We start from the raw sequence: 21035 nt of genomic DNA, 5'->3' as shown, positions 1-21035 counted from the left end.
TTCTCTATGGAGCTGAGCTGTACCACCTTGTTTTAATCATCGGCAGAAGGCTATTAGGATACCACAAAGCAGTGTTACAGTTCAATCAAGAACAAAATTAATTTCATTTCATGTGGTTTAAATTCAGTGGTTTTTAAGTTATTTTCTTCCAGAGCAATGAAGTTTCATTTCCCCAGAAGGAAGAAAAATAAAAATTCATTATTATCACTATTAAAGCTTAGAGTTAAAAAATAAAAGGAAAAATAGTGGATTTTCCATCTAAAAAAGCTTACTAGGTATAGAGTGATTTTAATCATATTTCCAAAGCCAAGTAACATGAAAATGATCTGGGGTTTTTAAAGTAAACACTACCATATAAGTTTGTACAATAAAACTGTACCTTACTTTTAAAGGAAAAGGAAAGACATACACCCTGAATTTAACATTAAAGTCAGTATTCTCTATCTCTTTTAAGAGAATTCAATCTTACTCCAAAATGCTGTAAGTGCCCAAAATTGTCTTTTGGGACTAATTTTTAAACTGCATTGTGAATAAAATAACAAACAAAACAAAACAAAACTAGGCTCATTATTGTATAGTTCCATTTTGCTTTTGCCAAATGTAGAATTCTTAGTCTGAGAAATTCCCTATTCACGTTGTCTTTTCTTTCTTTTTTCTGTTTTAAAGCAAGAAGACATTTTTATTGTTTAGAATGTTTCTTTTTTCAAATTGAATTTATTGGGGAGACATTGGTTTAAAAATGATACAGGTTTCAGGTATACAATTCTATGATACATCATCTGTATACTGTGTTGTGTTTACCACCCCAAGTCCAGGCTCCTTCCTTCACCATTCATCCCTCCTTTCCCTTCTACTTCCCCCCTCCTTCTTCCCTCTGGCAATAACCACACTGTTGTCTGCGTCCACTAGTTTTTCTTTTTTTCCCTTTGCTTAATCCCTTCATCATTCTCACACAGTCCAAGTCTACTCTAAGGGGTAGATTTAACATTAAGGAAATTTTTTTTTTTACCATTACTGACAATACACACACACACACCTGGGCAGAATAACTATATAAATGTTTATAATATTTTACTTATTAAAAAATCTTGTCAGATTACTTTCTGGACACTAAAGGTCTATTTCTGGATTATTCTCTGTTATACTAATCTACACGTCTATCTATAGTACATATCAATACTATACTGTTTGGTAATGTAATGTTTTAGTAAATTTAGAAATTCCATAAAGGATTCCAATATAGTTCTTTCTCAAAATTATTTGGCTACTGTAGGTCTTTTGCATTTGCATATAAATTTTAGTCAGCCTATCTATTTCAACCTTGCTAAATTTGCTTACTAAGTTCTGCAGATTTTTTGGTAGATTCCTTAGAGTTTCTATATACATAATCATGTTATCTGTAAATAATGACATAATTATTTTTGTTCCTTATTGTACTGGCTAAAACTTCCAATATGAGACTAGGAGTGGTGAGAATGGACCTCCTTGCCTTGCCCCCAAAACAGGGGGAAAGTTCAGTATTTCTCCATTCAGGATGATGCTTGCTAACGTAGACTTTATGTGGAGGCCTTTAAAGTTCTCTTTATTTCTATGGATATTGAATTTTACCAAAAGACTTTTCTGCATCCAAATAGAGTGGGCACATAAAAAGTGGCTGTAGAATAAAGGAATATTATATATTTCAGAATAAATAAGACATTTTACCCATTTACTTTTCTCCCTCACCTGCTTTAACTGAAAATGGCTTTTCCAATAGAAATATTGTTTGTTTCCAGTGTGTTTCGGTACTCTGGGGGCCCGTAGAGAACACGACCTGCAATGGTAGAGTTCAAAAGTATCTGATGAAATACAAGACATTTAATAACATGGTACATTAATCTACTATATCAAATACAAGCTCCAGTTGCTTACAACAACAAAATGCTTATGATCAAACACCTTAGGGCACAAAAATAAAATGCAATGTATTTCACATAATTAATTCTTATGAGACAACTCATAATACTTACCCTGTTGTGGCAATTCTTCTCAAAATGTATATCAAAGTAGCCAGCAATTGCCTGTTTTTTAAAAAAAGAAAATAAATAATTGAACTAATTACATGACATTATTCAGTCTTTTAAAACATGTGAAATAAACCATTTCAAAGACAAGACACCTCTTAAACTTATGGTAGGTCATCATTTTTCCTGGAAAAGATGTTATAAGTGAAAATAAAGTAATATAATTTGGCTTTTCCCCACAGAAACAATAATAAGGGCAACAAGGCTAATCAAATAATATGTTTTATTAGAGAAATGGTCATCATGGTAGACTACTGAAAGCTGAGAGACTATAAGGAGAGAGGCTCAGCTGGCCCCTAGCCGATCCAGACTCTCCCACTGAGATGCTGCCATTTGAGGTAAGTCATCGTGGACCCTCCAGCTCTAGTCAAGCCTCCAGACAACTGCAGCAGCACAAGAGACCCCAGGAGAGACCAGCAGAAAAACCAGTAGACAAGTCCAGCCAGATTGCAGAATCATAAACCAATAAATCTAAATGATTGTGACTTCAAGGCATTAAGTTTTGGGGTAGTTTGTTACACAGCAATAAATAACTAACACACACTCTTTCATACAAAGACAGCTCACTGAATTTCTTCTGATATAGTGCATTCAATTTAAAAGCAAACTACTATGAATATTTTTGCAATGAGATCAATGGAATATTTAAATGTTAGTTTTTTTCCTGGAAAAAAATCAGTAATAGTACTCAAATAAAACTTATGTTTAAGCAAATATCCAAAAAGGGAACTCTGAAGTAACTCTAAGGGTTACTATGATAGTACAAAACGCCTCTAAAAGAAATTAACATATTCAGATGAATATACTGTTTTCATTTCTTTTTGTTTAAACTTTAAATGATACCATGCCTTTTTCTTTCCTTAATGGGACTAGCTTGACTTAATCTGTTTTTTAATTTTTATTTTTATTGATTTTTAGAGAGAGGAAGGGAGAGGGATAGAAAAATAGAAACATCCATGAGAGATTGATCAGCTGTCCCTTGCACGCCCCCTTCTGGGAATGGAGCCCGCAACCCGGGCATGTGCCCTGACCAGGAATCAAACTGGTGACCTCTTGGTGCATGGGACACCACTCAACCAACTGAGCCACACTGGCAAGTCGACTTAATCTGTTTTTAAAACTGGTGTTAAATAAAGCTGATAAAGTGTTAAAAACAGGGCACTGCTGCTTTTGTTGAGAATGCGAAGTTTTATTGATTTGTAGTGTTAATATGGATTGCATCCAAACCAAATTCAATATTTAACCTTCAGGTTCATTATACTTTAGATACCAAGAGAAAAATCACAATACTATTTATAATTCTGTCAAATAGATTTATAAAGCAATGTAGTACTCAGCTACAGATTATTACAGAAAACCATGTAGCTAATGAGAACATTTCTAAAATACAACCTTTTTTTCCAGTTGATTTCCTGATACCGGTCCACTGACTACTTTAACCGTTTTCTTAAATTTATTCCTCTATGTCTATCTTGTTCATCACTATATCCTTAGTGCCCAGAGCAGTGTCTGGCCCACAGTATACTTTTAATATTTGCCGAGTGAATGTGCTAGGATATATAATTTTATTACAGTACTTATCATACTGCATTTTAGTTAGTTTGCCCTATCAGACTGTAATTTACTTATAAACAAAGCCTGAGTAATTTATATTTTTATGCCCTTTACCCAGCACAAGTCCATTTTACAGCAGGTTCTCGATAAATTTTAGTTAACTTTTTTAATCTTCAGTTTCTTAAATATAGCTAGTTTCATTACACAGTGCACTTTACGAAACAGCCGAATAACTAAACTTGGATGGAATTAATAATTTTCAACTCTGAAAAAAACGGAGAGTGTAGAACAAATATGGGGAAGAAAGAGAGCAGAGGACCACCCAATTCTATGTATAAAGCTACACAAGTCTCAGCCTAACCCCTGAGCTACACAGCTCAGATGAGATCCAAACCAATATAGTAAGAGGCTGAGAGAATTGAACTAAAACCTGAGTCACTGGCACAAGTCCCAGGAATAACCCCTGAAAAACCATGTGTGGAAAAAACCCAAACCAACAAGTAAAGGCTGTATAAGTCTCAGACTAATTCCTTAAGTGTATATGTGCAGGAGAGACCCAAAACAGTATAACAAATGCTTAGAGAATGGCTCAGATTTGAACCACTGTCAGCCCAAACACTATTGACAGAACTTTACGTTTTGACTTTAACTGGGTTGACTGCCTGCTAACACCAAACAAGAACATTCTCCAGACAAGTATAACATTACTGAGAATCCACACAACACAGCATGCACATCTAGGATACAATCCAAAATTATTCAACATACAAAGAATCAAGGAAATGTAACCAACCTTCAAAGAGAAAAGACAACTGAGATGACCCAGATGCTGGTCCTATCAGCCAAAGACTTTAAAGCAGAAATTATAACTATGCTATTATGAGATAATAGAAAACACATTGAAATGAATCAGAACATAGGAATTCTCAGTAGAGAATTCTCAGTAGGAAGAAATTTGCCAGAGATTAAAAATTATGTGCAGCCCTGGCCGGTGTGGCTCAGTTCATTGGAGCGTTGGCCTGTGCACCAGAAGGTCACAGGTTCAATTCCAGGTCAGGGCACAAACCTAGGGGGTGCGCATTCCATCCCTGTTGGGAGCATAAAGGAGGCAACCAATCAATGTGTCTCTTTCACATCTCTCTCTACCCCCCCTTCTTTCCTCTCTGGAATCAATTAAAATTATTATTATTATTATGTGCAGACAATCTACTCATCAGTTAGCATTCACATAATTGAGAAAGTAGAAGACTCTTATTCTGAAAGACCAAAGAGAACTTCTGGTTTAAAAATGGGTAATTACCCTCAAACACAAGCAAGGTCTAGAATGCCACTCAAAGAAAAAGGGTTTTAAAATTTTATATATCTTTTGCCATATAAGTGATCCTTAATAATTAAAACAGAGATTAGAAAAAATAAAAACACTTTAACTTGAAACATAGTCATATAAACCAAATGAACTATGACTAGTGTTTTTTTTTTAATGTTTTTATTGATTTCAGAGAGAGGGAGAGAGAAAGAGAGAGAAACATCAATGATGAGACAGTCATTGATCAGCTGCCTCTTGCACTCCTGCATGCCCCCTACTGAGGATCAAGCCCGTAACCCGGGCATGTGCCCTGACTGGGAATCAAACCTTGATCTCTTGGATCAACCTCTGAGCCATGCCAGCCAGGGGACTAGTGTTATTATTTCTGCATAGCCATTATAACCAAACATGTCAGCTGATTTGTGGACAAAACTATTTTGTTGCAGAATATAAATATGCCATTTTCCCCCCAATTATAGTTTCACTACCTTGTTACCATCATGCCATCACTTTAACAGGGTATCTCTAGATCTTTTAAATGTTAATTTCAATGAATTTACCCTTTCTTTGTGGAAGTTATTCAAATGTAAGAAAAAACAACAAGCATAGGAAATTGAAAATGAAGACTAAATAGACAATGGTAATAAATAACTGCAGCACAGCTTGACAGGTGCTTGAAAAAGATCAGATATGTTAGAAGACCTGACCACAGACTAAATTCCTCTTTTGTTCCACATATATATCTTGTCAGGGGCAAAAGAAACCGCTGAGGGGAAAAAATAAGCGTTAAAAAATCAAGTATCTGTAAGAACTGAGTGAATCTGCAAAGGCAAGGTCACAATTAAATAAATAAAATTTCACTGAATTATATACCACAGTCAGAAAATTTTTACTAAAATGGAGAGAAAGGAAAATGAGTAGTAATTAAAAACACCACCAATGATGATTAAAAAACAAAACAAAAACAGAATAAAAGGAAAACACGTGGGTACAGTAAATTTCTGGAATAGTTTGGTCATACTTGTAATTTGGTGAGAATCCTCGATAATTATTTTGAAGTACATAGGAAAATATACATAAAAAATAATTTTGCATCTTAATATTCCAAGCATTATCATACAGTTTCAGAATGAGCTGTTTGTCTCTGTGTATTTCACAAAAAGAAAGAAAATAATTTACAGCATTTGAAAAACTGAATCATTTAAAAATCTGTTTTAAGCCACAGTTTGCTTGTTTATCCCATACATATAAAGGTAGATGCAGTTCGTTTTATACATGCTCATTTGAAGAACAATGACTTGAAATAAAAATGAATTACTTTCTCATGTATTTTGGTGTGATGAGTATTTCTTTAAAGAGAACGTTTCGTGTGTGTATGTAACAGGATGGCAGCCAATGAAATAAGATCACACTAGACCTTATGAGGAAGGAGGAAATTAAAAATTATCATTATCACTATCACCTGCAGGGAGTAATTTATCATTTCTGTTCTCCATTGGTATCATGTTCCGACAGCGTGTGGTTACAGCAGATACAATTAGGCAGCTGTCCACAGGAGGAGGAGGATAATGTGCTTTTGATGGAGTTTATCCAAGCATGGAGACAGAGTGCTTGTAATCCATGCAGCAGAATCACTATAACAAAAATACAATTCTCTTTTTGTTGAAGTATTTCTTTCAGAATCTTAATATGGAATTCAAAAGTCAACTACTGAGTCTAAAGCAAGTAAAGAAAGAGTAAGAAGATAATGCATAAAATTGATTATTATAGCCTACATCACTGTATATAAACCAACCATATGAAAATACAAACAAAAGCCATACAAGCTGCTGCTGCAAAAAAAATGAACTCTGCTAGTGATAACTGCTATAAAACTAAGAAAACATAATCAACAAATATGAAAATGATGTATTATGATTTCCTCCCAATATTAACTATACCTTAAATTATGGACTCTTCCTTCTTCAATTAATTTTCTATTTTATCCCAAGAGAAAATCTGCATCTTCTCTTTCTTTCATCATTCCTCTAGGGAACAATACACATTAAGTGCCATATACTTCTCGAGGGATATTGCCAAACTAAGTAGTTAGAAGCAGATCTAGCGATATGGGAAGCAGCAAAACAGACAAGAGGTCTAAAATTTTTTAAAGGTACTTTTACTGAAAAATTCAATGTAATTAACTTTTTATCTACTTGAAATATTCCCAGATTATACATAAAGCTCTTTTTAAATATACTTGGATTGCTCCCTTGTAATTTAAAAATTGCTTATTATAGTGATTTTAGGGGGCAGAAGGAAGCACTTCTCCAAGAGCCTAAAACATAAGTACTTTAATTCTGACATTTCATAAATTGATACCTTATGTGCCCTAACTGCTGTACATTTCTTCCTAGCTATAAGCACAAGAGATTGTTTTATATGTTGAGATTTACCAAAATTTCCACTTTAAAAAGCCTTTTAAAGTATAATGTACATGCAAAAATTTTACACATAAGTGTGTATCCCGATGAATTTTCAAACAGAATACAGCTGTGAAACCAACACTCAGATCAAGAAATAGAATCTCCAGCACCCTAGTAATCCCGCTTATGCACTTACCTAATCCTAGGCACCTTCACCCCCACACGGCATATACTACTATCCTGTTTTTCCCCCCAGCTTTATTGAGATACAATTGACATATAACATTGTGTAAATTTAAGGTGTATTGTGTGTTGATTTGATACACTTATATATTGCAAAATGATTATCACCAGTGTTAGCTGACACCACCATCAGAATCACACAATTCTCAGTTCTTTTTTTGTAATGAGAACATTTATGATCTATTCTCTTAGCAACGTTTAAGTATATAATACAATATTATTAACTATAATCACCATGACATACATTAAATCCCAAGAACTTATTCAACTTAAAACTTTACCCGTTGATTAATGTCTCTCCATTTTCCCCAGCTACTGGTAACCACCTTTCTACTCTCAGTTTCTGTAAGCTTGGCTTCTTTTTAGATTCCACATATAAATGATATCACACGGTATTTGTCTTTCTTTGTCTGACATTTCATTCAGCATAATGCCTTCAAAGGTCCATCCTTGTTGTCACAAACGGCAGGGTTTCCTTCTTTTTATGGATGAATAACATTCCATTGCATATATATGCCACATCTTTATCCACTCATCTGTTGATGGATATTGAGGTTGTCTCCATATCTTGGCTATAATGTTACAATGAACATGGGAGTGCAGGTATCATTCCAAGATCTTGTTTTAAGTTCCTCTGGATATATACCCAGAGTAGGACTCCTAAATCATATGGTAGTTCTATCTTTTAAATTTTTGAGGAACTGCCATACTCTTTTCCATAGTGACTGCACCAGTTTGCATTCCCATAAACACTGCACAAGGGTTCCCTTTACTCCACATTCTCACCAACACTTGTCTCACTACTATCTGATTTCTAAAAGCACAGATTAATTTTCGCTATTATACACTTCAACTGGACAGTTGTTTTCACTGTTTAGGTAGAATGCCCAGGCATTTTGCTTAAGCAGTGAAGATATGGAGGTGAACATAGACATGGTGAGAATGCTCTTAAGGGTCTACAGGAATCTACAACTGAACAAAAGATATTGAACAAAAAGCACTTTTTGGTGAGTGTTATGGGGACTGCAGGAACATTTAATGGATGTGTTAGAATCTACTCTGTGGGATTAGAAATGTCTAGAGGAAGTAACATTTAAACTGACACAAAACAGGTAAGGAGATAGTTCAGAGAATGGGGAAAAGTGTTACAGGCAGGGGACCTAAGAAGAAGATAGTCTGGAGAATGAGGAAGGGTGTTATAGGCAGGGCATCTCTGGGAGAAAAAAACAGCACAGTGAAAAATCTGGCTCCTGTAGTGGTAGACTCCATAAAATATAGTGACCCTTCTGCTGAGAGCAACTTTAAGAACTGAAAAAATATAAAATACTACCTGTTTGAAGGTATCAGATAGATAAATTAAGCATTACCAAGGCAAGACTCAGAAGAGAAAGAAATCCAAAGAATGAGACTGACATTTGGGAATGTTTCCACCCCATAAGCATTTACTAGGTCAGAGGAAGCAGCTAAAAGACTTCTGTGCAGCCCTTTTGATAGAATTGCATGGGTAGGAGCACAAACGTGGGGCCCTTATAGTCTCAGTCTGGCCCATCCAGTATCCATCGGGTTGGGTGCTGAATTAAAGAATAAGGATGAGAAAAGAAAAGAAAAATCAGACTGAACACTATGGCCAGCCTTTAGGGATAGTCAGGACATATCAGTTGTCAAAGAAAAGGGGACATTCTGCAATAGTTATCTCACCGTCTTAGTGATCTAGAAATTAAAAATGTGACTCTGCAAAACTGTAGGCAGAAAGTGACTTGGCTTTGAGAAACAGCTTATTTGCATAAATGCAGCATTTTGAAAGGTCTCATTTTTCTACTACATTAGATATTCAAGTTTACCAATAGGTCAGAGTTTTCATTGCATACCTTTGCCTATTAAAAAAACTGGTTAGTTCAATCCTGATGGAATAAGTAAATCATCTAGAAATCACACAATCCTAAATCCCCAAAGCAAATGGGTAAGTTAAAAATAAACCTGAACTAACAAACAAACAAACAACTCTTTAAGACAAGACAGGACAGTGAATGGTAATATTAATTGGATCATTTTATGAGCATTTTCTATGTGTCAGGTATAGTGGTAAATGCATTTATGTATTGTCTTACTTAGAATTCAAAATGATACCCAGGAAATAGATACTGGTGTCATTATCTCTACTTTTCACATAAAAAATTTGAAGTTCACAGAAATCAAACACCTCCTCTAAAGTCATACTGGTAAACTCGGCCCATTAGATCTAAAACTTTTGCTGTTGTTGCTAATCCTCACCTGAGCATATGTTTTCCATTGATTTTTTAGAGAAAGTGGAAGGGAGGGGGAGAGAAAGAGAAACATGGATGTGAGAGACAGACATTGATTGGCTGCCTCCCACACAGTGCCTCACCCAGGGCCAGGGACTGAGCCTGCAACAGAGGTACGTGCGCTTGACAGGGAATCAAATCCTAGACCCTTCAGTCCATGGGTCAATGCTCTAACCACTGACCCAAACTGCCTAGGGCTAGATCTAAAGCTTTTAATCACAGTGCGACATTATCACTGCTTAAACTTTCCTTTTTGATTTTAGTCAGTTTCAGAAAACTTCTATTTCAAAATTGATCCTTTTCTCATTCAGTCTTCTAGAAAAGAGAAAAATGGACTGGTTTTGGTAAATATTAAGTTATAAGCCATCTGCTATATATAACAATTTATTTTTCCAATTCTTGACTCATCTTCCCACGAGGACTAATCCTTTCTGTGAATACATCGAAATACATCTATCAGACACCTGGAAACATTAAGTACTTTGGGATTTTTAGAAGACCTGAATGCCAACATTTACAATGGTTTCTGCCACAGCATAAGTCAAAGGGAATGTGAACTGGGAAGATTACTTCCTCATAGGTCATTACACCAGCGAAAAGTGCCTAAATCAAAGAGAAAATACGTGGTCAAACTCATTTATTATCACAACCTAATTAATTCTAATTGGCAGCCTCTGAGATAAGTCTAGGGAGAACTCCCCTGACATCTCTAATCAAGAGTCCACTCTTATTGATTATTTGATAAATATAACCATTTTTATGCTCATTGCTATGCTTCAGATAGGTATTTCAGTCCTGCTTGAGTGTGATTATTTCTCTCCTAAATATTCTGACCCTTGGCATTGCTGACTTCAAGAATAACCCTATACTTATCTACAGTTAAATGACTATAATGTAGCTTAAGAATTTTAACATTCCACTCAGATTATACTTTAGAACAATTTGATATTCAAGTCCTTTTATAATATAACTCAATCGGAGGTTTCAGAATCAATGTTAATGAATTTTTTAAAATGCAGATTCAAAGGGGCTATAAGCATGGCTTCCAAAAGATGATCAAGCAAAGGAATCTCTATCCACTCTGAGGACAAGTTATTTTACTCAGCTTCAAGGTTCCTTGTTTTGTGGACTCTTGCATTCTCTCTGAGTAGGTTTAAATAACAGTCTAATACTACAGGTGAGACTCTTTTCATTATTCTACTCAATGAACATGTACCTCAAAGTTAATATGAGGTAGGAAACATACATTTTTGAAAAATTAAGATTTTCTTAATGCTATGTTTCTAAGGAGAGAGTACAAAAGTAGATAGGAAGGCAACTAACAGAGAAAATGGGTTTAAGAATTCAGATTTCAAAGGTTAAAATCCTCTGGAATCCAGTATGGAAGGCCAGACTCTCTGGTAGGAAAAAATGAAAGATAAGAGGGGTTCTAGTGGAAGTAGCCAAAGTTTTATAGGCAATGCATCTAAATCAAATCTAAAATATCAGAACTAGAGAGAATCCCTTTAAACATGAGACAAAGCATCCTTTTATCATACAGTCCTATATTATGCAGAAGATAAGTCACATAAATCTCAGACAATCAAAATTACTCAGGAAAACCCCTTTAATAAGGTTTTGAGTTGAATACAACATTCCTCAGTAAGTTCAATACAACCAGTTCTTCTGGCAATTACACAAATCACCATTTCTTTGGCTGGACTCCAGATGAAGTAGAAGGCCTTGTAATGGAGTGCCATGTTGTATTAAAAATATTCACTTTTAGAGACAAGAATCACATGTAGGCCAGCAAGATATTCATACTAGAGAAATACTTGGAAACTGATAATAACTAAAAAAATGGCAAATGTCTACCTAATGTGCCCCCAAATAGGCACGTGCTCACTAAATAAAAGGTAGAATCATTTGCACTATTTAGACCATTATTTCTCTCACAGACTCTTTTCTTATTTTATTATGTGAATAGTTAATTTAGATTAAGTTATATTTGCATGATGCTATTCTATTGGATTTACTTTTTATTTTTAAAAATCATTTTTACTTTTCAATGACAAACATTATTATATTAGTTTCAGGTGTACACCTCAGTGATTAGACATTACATAATTTACTAAGTGATCATCCTGATAAATCTCACACCCATATGACACCATACATAGTTATTAGAATATTATTGACTATATTTTCCCTATGCTGTACTTTACATCCCCATGACTGTTCTGTAACTGCCAATCTGTACTTCTTTTTTTTTAAATTCAAAATGTTTTTATTGGCATGGTTCCCACTCGCCCTGATTCAGGGTGCCTTTAGTGCTGCTTCCTTCTGAAGGAGCATCCTCTGTAAGCCTGGCTTTTCCTCCTGTAGGCTGCCAAGAGGACAGTGGAGCAACCTACCACCTATATTCAACAGTTGCCAGAATTTGGCACATTTACTTCATCTATTCTCCCTCTGCCACCTCTGCCCTTTGCTGAGCTATTCTGAAGCAATGCCTGACATCTTGTCATTTCTCGCCTATATACTTCAGTTTACATCTCTAAAAAGTATGGACATTTTCTTATATAACTACAATGCTTTATCACATGGAATCAAATTCTCAATCACTCTTTGGTTTATCCAATATCAATAAGGCAATTTTTAATATGTCTCCCAATTAATGCCTCATGAATAGAAGAATTGTCTGTTTGGCTTGTTACTATATTCCCAATGCCTTGCAGCTCTTAACACATAATACAACTCAAAAAACCGTTCCTGGGAATAAATGAAGATATTTAAATATTCCACCACCATCTAAGCCTAACTACAAAGGTTCGGGTTTCAGACAAAAAACCAAGTTCAGGGCCATGCTCTAGATCATATGGTCATTCATACAAGGAGAAACCTAAAGCTGGTTATAGAGGTAGAATCACAAAGTCAGAAATGCTCTCTCCACTCAAGACATAAAATTTACTTAATGAAGCCTATTAAAATATATACCAGATGTCCCACTAAAATCTATGATGCAAGTTCAAGACAAGTCTTACTATTTCTAAGTAGCACAGATGTGTTTTAATAATTAGTTTCTTTAGCTGATTAGCTTTGCAAGGTCAAAATTAGGTCAGTTTACACCCCAAAGTACTAAGAACTGATTTAATACCCAAGAATGAGTTTGGAATTAGTAGGTTTCTACTGACAGAGATTTCCCAAAAGCCTTGAAAGAAAAATTTAAAGGACACTATTGCAAAGAAATAGGCTCATCTTGAGTTTTTCTTAAGCCATTAGAAAAATTTAAAGCTTAATTAAAAAGTAATATGAAAACAGAATACTATGAGTAAGGACTCACTAAAACTTTGAATTGTAAACACTTAAAAGTTTCTTTTAGTAACATCTGCATTAGCCTTAGAAATCAGTAACTCAAAGACTTGTTTTTACTCCATCTCAAGATAAATTTATCTTTCGCTCATTTATCAAGTATATCATTAAAAAAAAAAAAAAAAAAGAGGAAAAAACCAAAATGAGAATTGGTAGGTAACATACAATTTATTACTGGTTCACTGATAACTTTGGCTTATTTTTATTTACTTTTCCTAACTTTAAAAAAGGCTCCCGTTTCTAGTTAGGATGTAATAGAAAGAAAACACTGGATAAACTAAATCATATTTTTCATTAAAACCATCAAAGAGCCTTGTAAGTGCCCTGGCTGTGTTTCTAAGTGGTTAGTGCCTCGCCTGTTGATGTTTCTTTCTCTCTCTCTCCCCCTCCCTTCTACTCTCCCTGAAAAGCGATGGAAAAAATATCTTCAGGTGAGGATAACAAAAAACAAAACAACAAAAAGAGCCTTGGGAGCAAAGAAATCTAAACTATTTCCAGAGAGGGATGAGCCCTTTCTAGCCGAGCAGACAGAAATAGTGGCTTTCATACTTGAGGGCATTTATGCAATGTTGGGTCCATGGGTGGATGCCATCCCCATCCCCCCTGGCCAAACAAAAGCCATAGCACAGGAACTTGGCTGGAACAAAGAAAACCCAGGCAATTTTTTTAGGCCAGCTCTGGGCTAGTATAGTACACAGGAATTTAGAGAAGCCTGAAAGGTAGAGCTAGTCCTTTCTGCAAACCAAGAATATGGATGAAGCTAGTGGTTGTGCTCCAAAAGCAGGAAGAGAGAGGTTTTCTTTCAGTGCTTAGATACCAAAGCCAAAATCACCTGCAACTACACAGTTCACCATCATCATTAACATATTATTATTCTCTGCTACTCCAGAAACTCTTGCCCAAGAAGATGAGATTCGTTTCAGGCACCTCAAGAAAACCTATTTATATGAACAAGAGATTTTTCAACTAATCCTGAGAGTAAATACATTTCCTCAAGAACAGATGACTCAGACTGCTTATTCTTCAAGATTCACTCTGAGAGCCAACCCTCAGTGTCCACCAGTTTTCAACTAGATAATGAATCATGCCAAATCCAGACCAGGACCTTTCCTCCCCTCTAACCTCTTGGTCCATATGGACAGACCTACCAAAAATGAGATTTCCCAAACCACATAAAATCCTGACTTTGTCTTCTTCCCTAAAATCAGCTTTATTTTTAGGGTCTTCCCAGGAAACTGGCAAGAGAAAGGGGCCTGATCCTGAGCTCAAGAGACTGGAAGCTAACAGTGGTACAAAGCTATGACCAAACCCAACTCCAGATTAGATCCAAGAATCAGCGCCTCATCTTAGCTACCTGGCAGGTAAGTGGAGGCTCTTCTAGGGGAAAATATTACCTACTATAGTACTATTCCTTCATACAATATCCAGCATAAAATATAAAATTACAAAAACAAAAAATATTACCCGTAAGTAAAAGAAAAAAGCAATACAAATAGATTCACAATGGCTCCGGGAACTGGCAAAAAGACCCTAAAAATGATTATAAATATGCTAGGGAATTTAGATTTAAAAAAATTATCAAATTGGTTAAAAAAATGAAAAATGGTAACTCAAAAAATTAACGTAGAAATTCTAAACTAAAAAACATAGGTTTAAAATAAAAATATGTATTGGCTATCTTAACAGCAGAAAGAATACAGATAAAACAACAGTGAATTAAAAACAGGTGAATTGAAATTATGCAAAAGTGAACTTATTAAATGGCTACCAAACTTTAGCCCTTTCCTTAAATCTTTTTATCTTTGGAAACAGAATAGGCTTCTTTGTTTGAAATAAAATCTGTTTTTGAAGGGGTGGAAAGAAATAAAGTTTTTCTTCTTCATGGAATACTGGCTGTAAAATTTAATGACCAACTATAATTTTTCCTCCACAAAATACCTCTTTTCTGTGCTCCCTGACCCAGACCACCCTGTCTATATCTCTATTCATATCTTTATATTCATACTGGAATGTTCTTAGCACCTACCTCCTCTCAATTAAGTGCCTTCTCACGACAGGAACAGGTTTTATGGATTTTGTGTGTGTGTGTGTGTGTGTCCACAGATTTCAGACTGTGCACATAGTCAGCATTTAATATTTAACAAACCGAAATATCTGTTAATATAAATTTTGTATTAATATACAAAATGTTAAAGTTCTGATAAAAAATTAACTCAAATACCACTGTACTTATATTTATGGATAGAATCTAAAATAAAAGACTTTATTGTAAGAGGTTTTTAAATACAAATATAAAAAAGTCTGCTATTTCTAAGGTATGTAAATGTCTAATCACTATGTTGTACACCTGAAACTAATATGTTGTATGCCAGCTATAATTAAAAAATAAATTTAAAAAAGTTTTAGGGAAAAAATTTTTTAAGTCTGCTGTTTTTTATTTAATCCATTGGTTCATCTTTAAATTAACAACTGCAGTAAGAGAAAAATGCCTAGGAAAAATAACATTCTTTGTTAAATAAGATTTAAAAACATATTAATGAAAGTTTATACAAACTGAACATTGCTGTATCAATCATTATTCCAATGCATGCTAAAAGGTAGAATAAAAAAAACCATAATGCCAGAATTAAGATATAAAACGACTGCTTTAAGAGATGATGTATCAAATAAAAATCTTTACATGTCAAAGATATTATTTATGCACATGATCCTGTAACCTGATAAAACTATCTTAAATATTTTCATTTTTAAGGTGGACAACTCATTTGTTCTATAAAAGGCAGTATGAAAAGCCATTTAATATATACTTAGGATTACAAAAAGGGTACTTATCTATATCTTTAAGGAGCTTAAATAAACATATGCTAATATAAATGCTGCTAGAACATAAAGAGAACATTACACAATTACGTAAATGACATTAAAAATAAACTAGAATTCACAAGATAAAACATATTAGTTCCAAACTGTATAGCCATTTGCTTTTGAAAATGCATAAACTTTTCATTAAAATAGTGGACGTTATTGTTCATTTACTGCAAGGTTAGGCAGGCTGATATGACAGAAGTCAGTTGCTAACCAAACCTTTATATCTCATCATAAAAGCAAAGGTGATTTGACCTAAACTGTTAATAATATCACATAATACAGTAAAAAATGCTCAGAAAATTGCTATGTATGTATTACTAGTATTCACTGGGAGATTGCCTTTTAACCATTATAGACAACCAAATTCAAGACATTTACATATAAATATCATGTTAAAAAAAAGTTTGTTAATGTACAACATTAAATTAATTCTTCTTTGGCGGCATATGTGTGTGTGTCCATCTATTTGTGTTGGAGAAGGAGAAAGCCACCTAAAAACACTATCAGCCCATAGCACACATTCTATTGAAATTAAATGCAAAGTAGGTGTTCTTAGCATCTTGTTACTTTGAAAAATCCAATTTTCTCTAAAATTTTAATTAAGCCACAAATTTACAATCTCATTAAGAAATAAATTATGCATATACTTAAAATGGGCTTAACGACTCAGAGAAATTGTCCATCTTATTTTTAAGCTATGCATTCAAGTTTCAAGCACAAGAAAAAAACATTTCATATATTTGAAGGTTTGTACTTAGCAATACAAACCTGAATACTTCTTTGTTCACTCCATTTAAAAAGGCCATACTTCTCCCTCCCCAAAGTAACTCCTTCCACCTCTTACCAGGCATTGTTTTTTATTTTTAGTATTTTCACTAATTCTTCTAACTACATAAAGGAGAAACAAAGTTCCAATTAGGCACTCATTTTCTTAATACCTTTGTTATGAATTACTCCCAAGTAACCAGGCGAATATTCTATCTAATCAAAAGTAGGCTTAGAGACCAGGCTTCCATAACAATTAGCTGCAGACAGTGGTAGGGGAAGAGTGTAAGGAATTGGCACCACCTCAAAGAACAAAGTAGTTGGAGTGTGACTCACAAATAATGAAAACATACTAAAAACATTAGGCAACAAAATCTCACTCACGTCAGGCTCACATTAGAATAAGCATGCTGGGAAGGAAAGGAAATTTCTAAAAAATGTAGATGCTTAACCAAACAACTACAAGATTATTCTAAAAGTGTAAAGAGAAAAAAAATTCAAGATCTACTTTTCTCTGCTACAAAGAACATATGTGACTTATTTTATCGTACAAATCTGTCAGTCCTATAGCTGAAGAAGAGCACATTTTGATCATATGCGTTCTCCTTCCTTCTCCCTCCCAACAAATAAATGCTAGGTTATTGGTTGAACACAATAAAATTTTTCAAATCTGTTTCAAACGTAACATGCAACTTCGTTTCTTCCATACCTAGACTATCTCATTCATAACATTTCTCTATGCTCCTTTATAAGTTTGTATATCCCATCAAGGTTTATTTTGGTCAGAAAAAGAATAAGAATATTTCACTAGTAAAACTTTACAGTGATTTATTTTTTTCTTCACCCATAAAATGGGGAGTATTATTAGTACCCACTTCAAATAGTTATTATGAGGACTAAATGAAACAATGCTTTTAAAGTGACGAGCACATTGCCTGATACGCAAGTGTTCAATGACTGTGAGATGTTATCATTGTGGGAAAACAACTCATATTGACTAATTATTTGACAGAATCATCTCAGAAAAGTTAGCATGGAATGTTAATTACTAAAATTTATACCTTCAGTGCCTGGCATGCACCCAATAAATATGGTTTGAAACTATACATTCCTCTCAAGGTGAGTTATTTAGCAGTAATCAGACGTATACAAATCCACTCTCACTTCTTGCCACCTCCTCCCAAACTCTAGGCCTGCCTCATTTCCAGAGTTTTATACTAAAACCATTCAGGCAAGTTGGAAATAAAAATTAAATCTAAAGGGTTCTTAACAGGTACAAGATAACTCTGTTTCTGACCTCTTTTTCTGATGGAACTGGTTGTAACAGAGACAAACGCAGCAAGTACCCATTTGACATGCTATTCTTCAGTACAAAATTCGGATAATCTCTGGACTAAACACACCATTTTTTTCTTGTTTTGTTTCTTACTATTTTAAATATACAGAATAAAACTAAGATCACTGAAGGATAAATGCAATTTTTTAACATAAAGTTTCTTGTACTTTATAGCATAACACTATTGAAGCTAAAACTACTTTCCAAGACTTATTGGTAACTAGGGTACAACACGACCTAGGTTCAGTCAAGCAGATGTGCTAAATGAAGATCTGTAAGGAGGAGCTAGACAGCCTGAGTAGGGCGGAGGTGTAAGAACAGGATGGCGGTAAAGAGTTTTATTCATCTGGGGTTGTCAGTGGTGGCTACCACTTGCTGAGTGGGTAAGGGGCATTAGACTTGGTAGCTTGGTAGCAGGTCAGTTCTTAGGTGTGGTCCTAGGAGCTGTTTCTTAAAATTCAAAATATAGTCCTTTCCTTTAGCTCTCCTAATGCCTGGAAATTATCTTATTCTCTTTAGTAAATCCCTTTCTGCTTAAACAAGCTGATTTGGACTCTGTTGTCTGAAACTAAGAACCCTGACCAATACCCAGAAAATAAAGAACATTTCAACAAAACTCAATAAACTCATCTGTCTATACAAATTTCAAAAACATACACAATTAAAAACAAACATAGTTTTAAAACTCTTCACTACAGTTTTACATTTGCAAAGGTTGCTGAAAGTAGATTTGAATTAATATTATTTAATAATACTGGTGATATGACAATTCATTTCTACATAAGAATTCCCTTACAGACTGGTCAAGTGCCATTAATCTAGAGGTCTTTTTTTTTAACTCTTAAGGACTACTAATATCAAAACAGAGTATGTTTAGGAGTTAAAGCCTTTATTCTGTAATTTCAATTGACCATATCATTTCAGTTACTGAAAGAAGAAGTAGAAAATCTGGGGAAAACTGAGGGAAAGGATGAAATTTTGCTTTTCATCAATTAAATAAATATAATGGGTGACCCAAAATTATAAATCTGGGATCTAGATATTTAACTTTTGAAACTGTAAAACCAACTGCAACAAAAAGAACTTCTCAAAACATCAAAGCACATTGTTAAACTTATTTGGATATAAAGTAATTACTGGATCAAAGTAAACTGAAACAATTTTAAAGAAGTCATAAAATCTTTTGCATGCCAATCTGAACAAAATTTTTAAAAGATAAGGTTAGAGCGTCAAAATTAACATGACTATAATCTGTTTCACACAGTTTCTGACAATATAGTTTTCAATAAAAATTTTAACTACTGAAGGCATATTTAGTATTCTAAAAACTATATAATTAATTTTAAAAATAATATAAATTTGTATCAATACCACCTATGTAAATCCATAGTTTCTTAAGTAAAGGTCCACATTTTATTAACATTCTGGGTCTTCTGGTAAAGGCCAATATTATATTAGCATTAATATACATTTAGAAATTATTTAAGAAAAAAATGAATATATTTTAATAACCTAACATTTCTAGTTACACTGCAGGTGCTTTCACATATACATATATTTTCTCATTAATCTCTGTAACCAGTCTTCAAGATAGAAAGAATTATTACCATTTTTCTTAAAGCAGTTAATTCGTCTGTGGTACAGATTACCTAGGTAATTTGAACAAAGTAACAAACTAGAGAGTGGCAGAACCAAACATGAATCCAGATCTAAATTTTCTTAAGCCTGTACTTTTCCTATTATACCAGGTTGATTTTGTAAAGAAATAGAAATCATTACTTTCTTTATTATTTTTCACACATAAATATAAAATATTGTACCTAATCTCTTACTTACATCTCAATTGAGTGTTAAGAGTTACTGGGAGGAGCAGGACATGAACTTTGGTCTATCAAGATAAAGGTGAGTGCTCTCAATTAATTATATGATAGGTAATAATGACTAATTTATAAAGAAAAATCATTATATAAACATGGTTTCCTAATACTTTCTCTCCTGAACTAAACTAACTTTTTTGAAGTCTATTGACCTATTAAAACAGATCTGTTCAACAACCTAACAAGGCAAAAACAGACTGTCAAAGGCAATAATCTTTTTCATTTATCACAAGAGTGGCAATTAATTCATTAGCCTGACAATCAACTGCACTGCTAGTGAAATTTGCAAAAGTAGAATGAAATAGCTTACCGTGCACAAGGATGTTTTTGTGATTTTCAGGGTAATATCTGAAGAAAACTCCAAATCTGAGACAGATGTCTTATGACAATCTATATGCTACCCATTAAAAAAGAGCAGAGGAAATAATTTAGTAAAAATAGTAAAAACAAAACAAAAAAACACATAGATAAGTACTTCCTTTTATGCTAAACGGATTACTGTAAACAAATGTTTTGCAAACTTTAATCATCTACACCCCACTTTGGGATTATAACCCCAAATTTAAGGGTTATAAGCATCGTCATTTAGTTAATCTTTCTTTAAACCAAATTAGTATTTTTTACCTGGACTTCTTGTAAGAAAGTATATATCAAATCATGACTCTGATGTGCTCAAGTTTTCTTCTAAGACATGCTAAAGTACTTTCAAATAAAAAATGTTTTCCTGTGTTCCAATTAAAATTTTGTATATCACTAGTGGTATACATTTGCTATAAATTGTGTGATAACAGTAAAAATTCTTATAGGAAATGCCAACTTAAAAAATATACTAATGAAAAGGACAGGTGTTTTAGAATTCATTTTGTAACTGCAGATACGTTTGTTAGATATTAGAAGAACCAACTATGAAGATTCAACTTAAAAAAAAAAAGGATCCTTTGAGAGAAAATATCCTTATTTTCCCAAT

General features: G+C 33.9%; 1 protein-coding gene across 3 annotated transcripts in view; it reads right to left on the bottom strand.

Moving 5' to 3' along the window:
• PRMT3 (protein arginine methyltransferase 3) overlaps nt 1-21035 on the bottom strand; it is an 80571-nt gene that overhangs the window by 11429 nt on the left and 48107 nt on the right. For all 3 annotated transcript variants that reach the window (XM_081155174.1, XM_081155176.1, XM_081155175.1), the window contains 3 exons: nt 20379-20465; nt 2010-2060; nt 1726-1813 (listed from right to left, as the gene is read on the bottom strand). In XM_081155174.1, coding sequence (XP_081011300.1) covers nt 1726-1813; nt 2010-2060; nt 20379-20465 — 226 coding nt within the window. The remainder of the gene's footprint in view (nt 1-1725; nt 1814-2009; nt 2061-20378; nt 20466-21035) is intronic.

The sequence above is a fragment of the Miniopterus schreibersii genome (assembly GCF_964146895.1).
Source record: "Miniopterus schreibersii genome assembly, chromosome: 12".
NCBI lineage: Eukaryota > Metazoa > Chordata > Mammalia > Chiroptera > Miniopteridae > Miniopterus > Miniopterus schreibersii.
The sequence above is the reverse complement of the archived record's forward strand: the minus strand, read 5'-3'. Positions and strand labels throughout refer to the sequence as shown.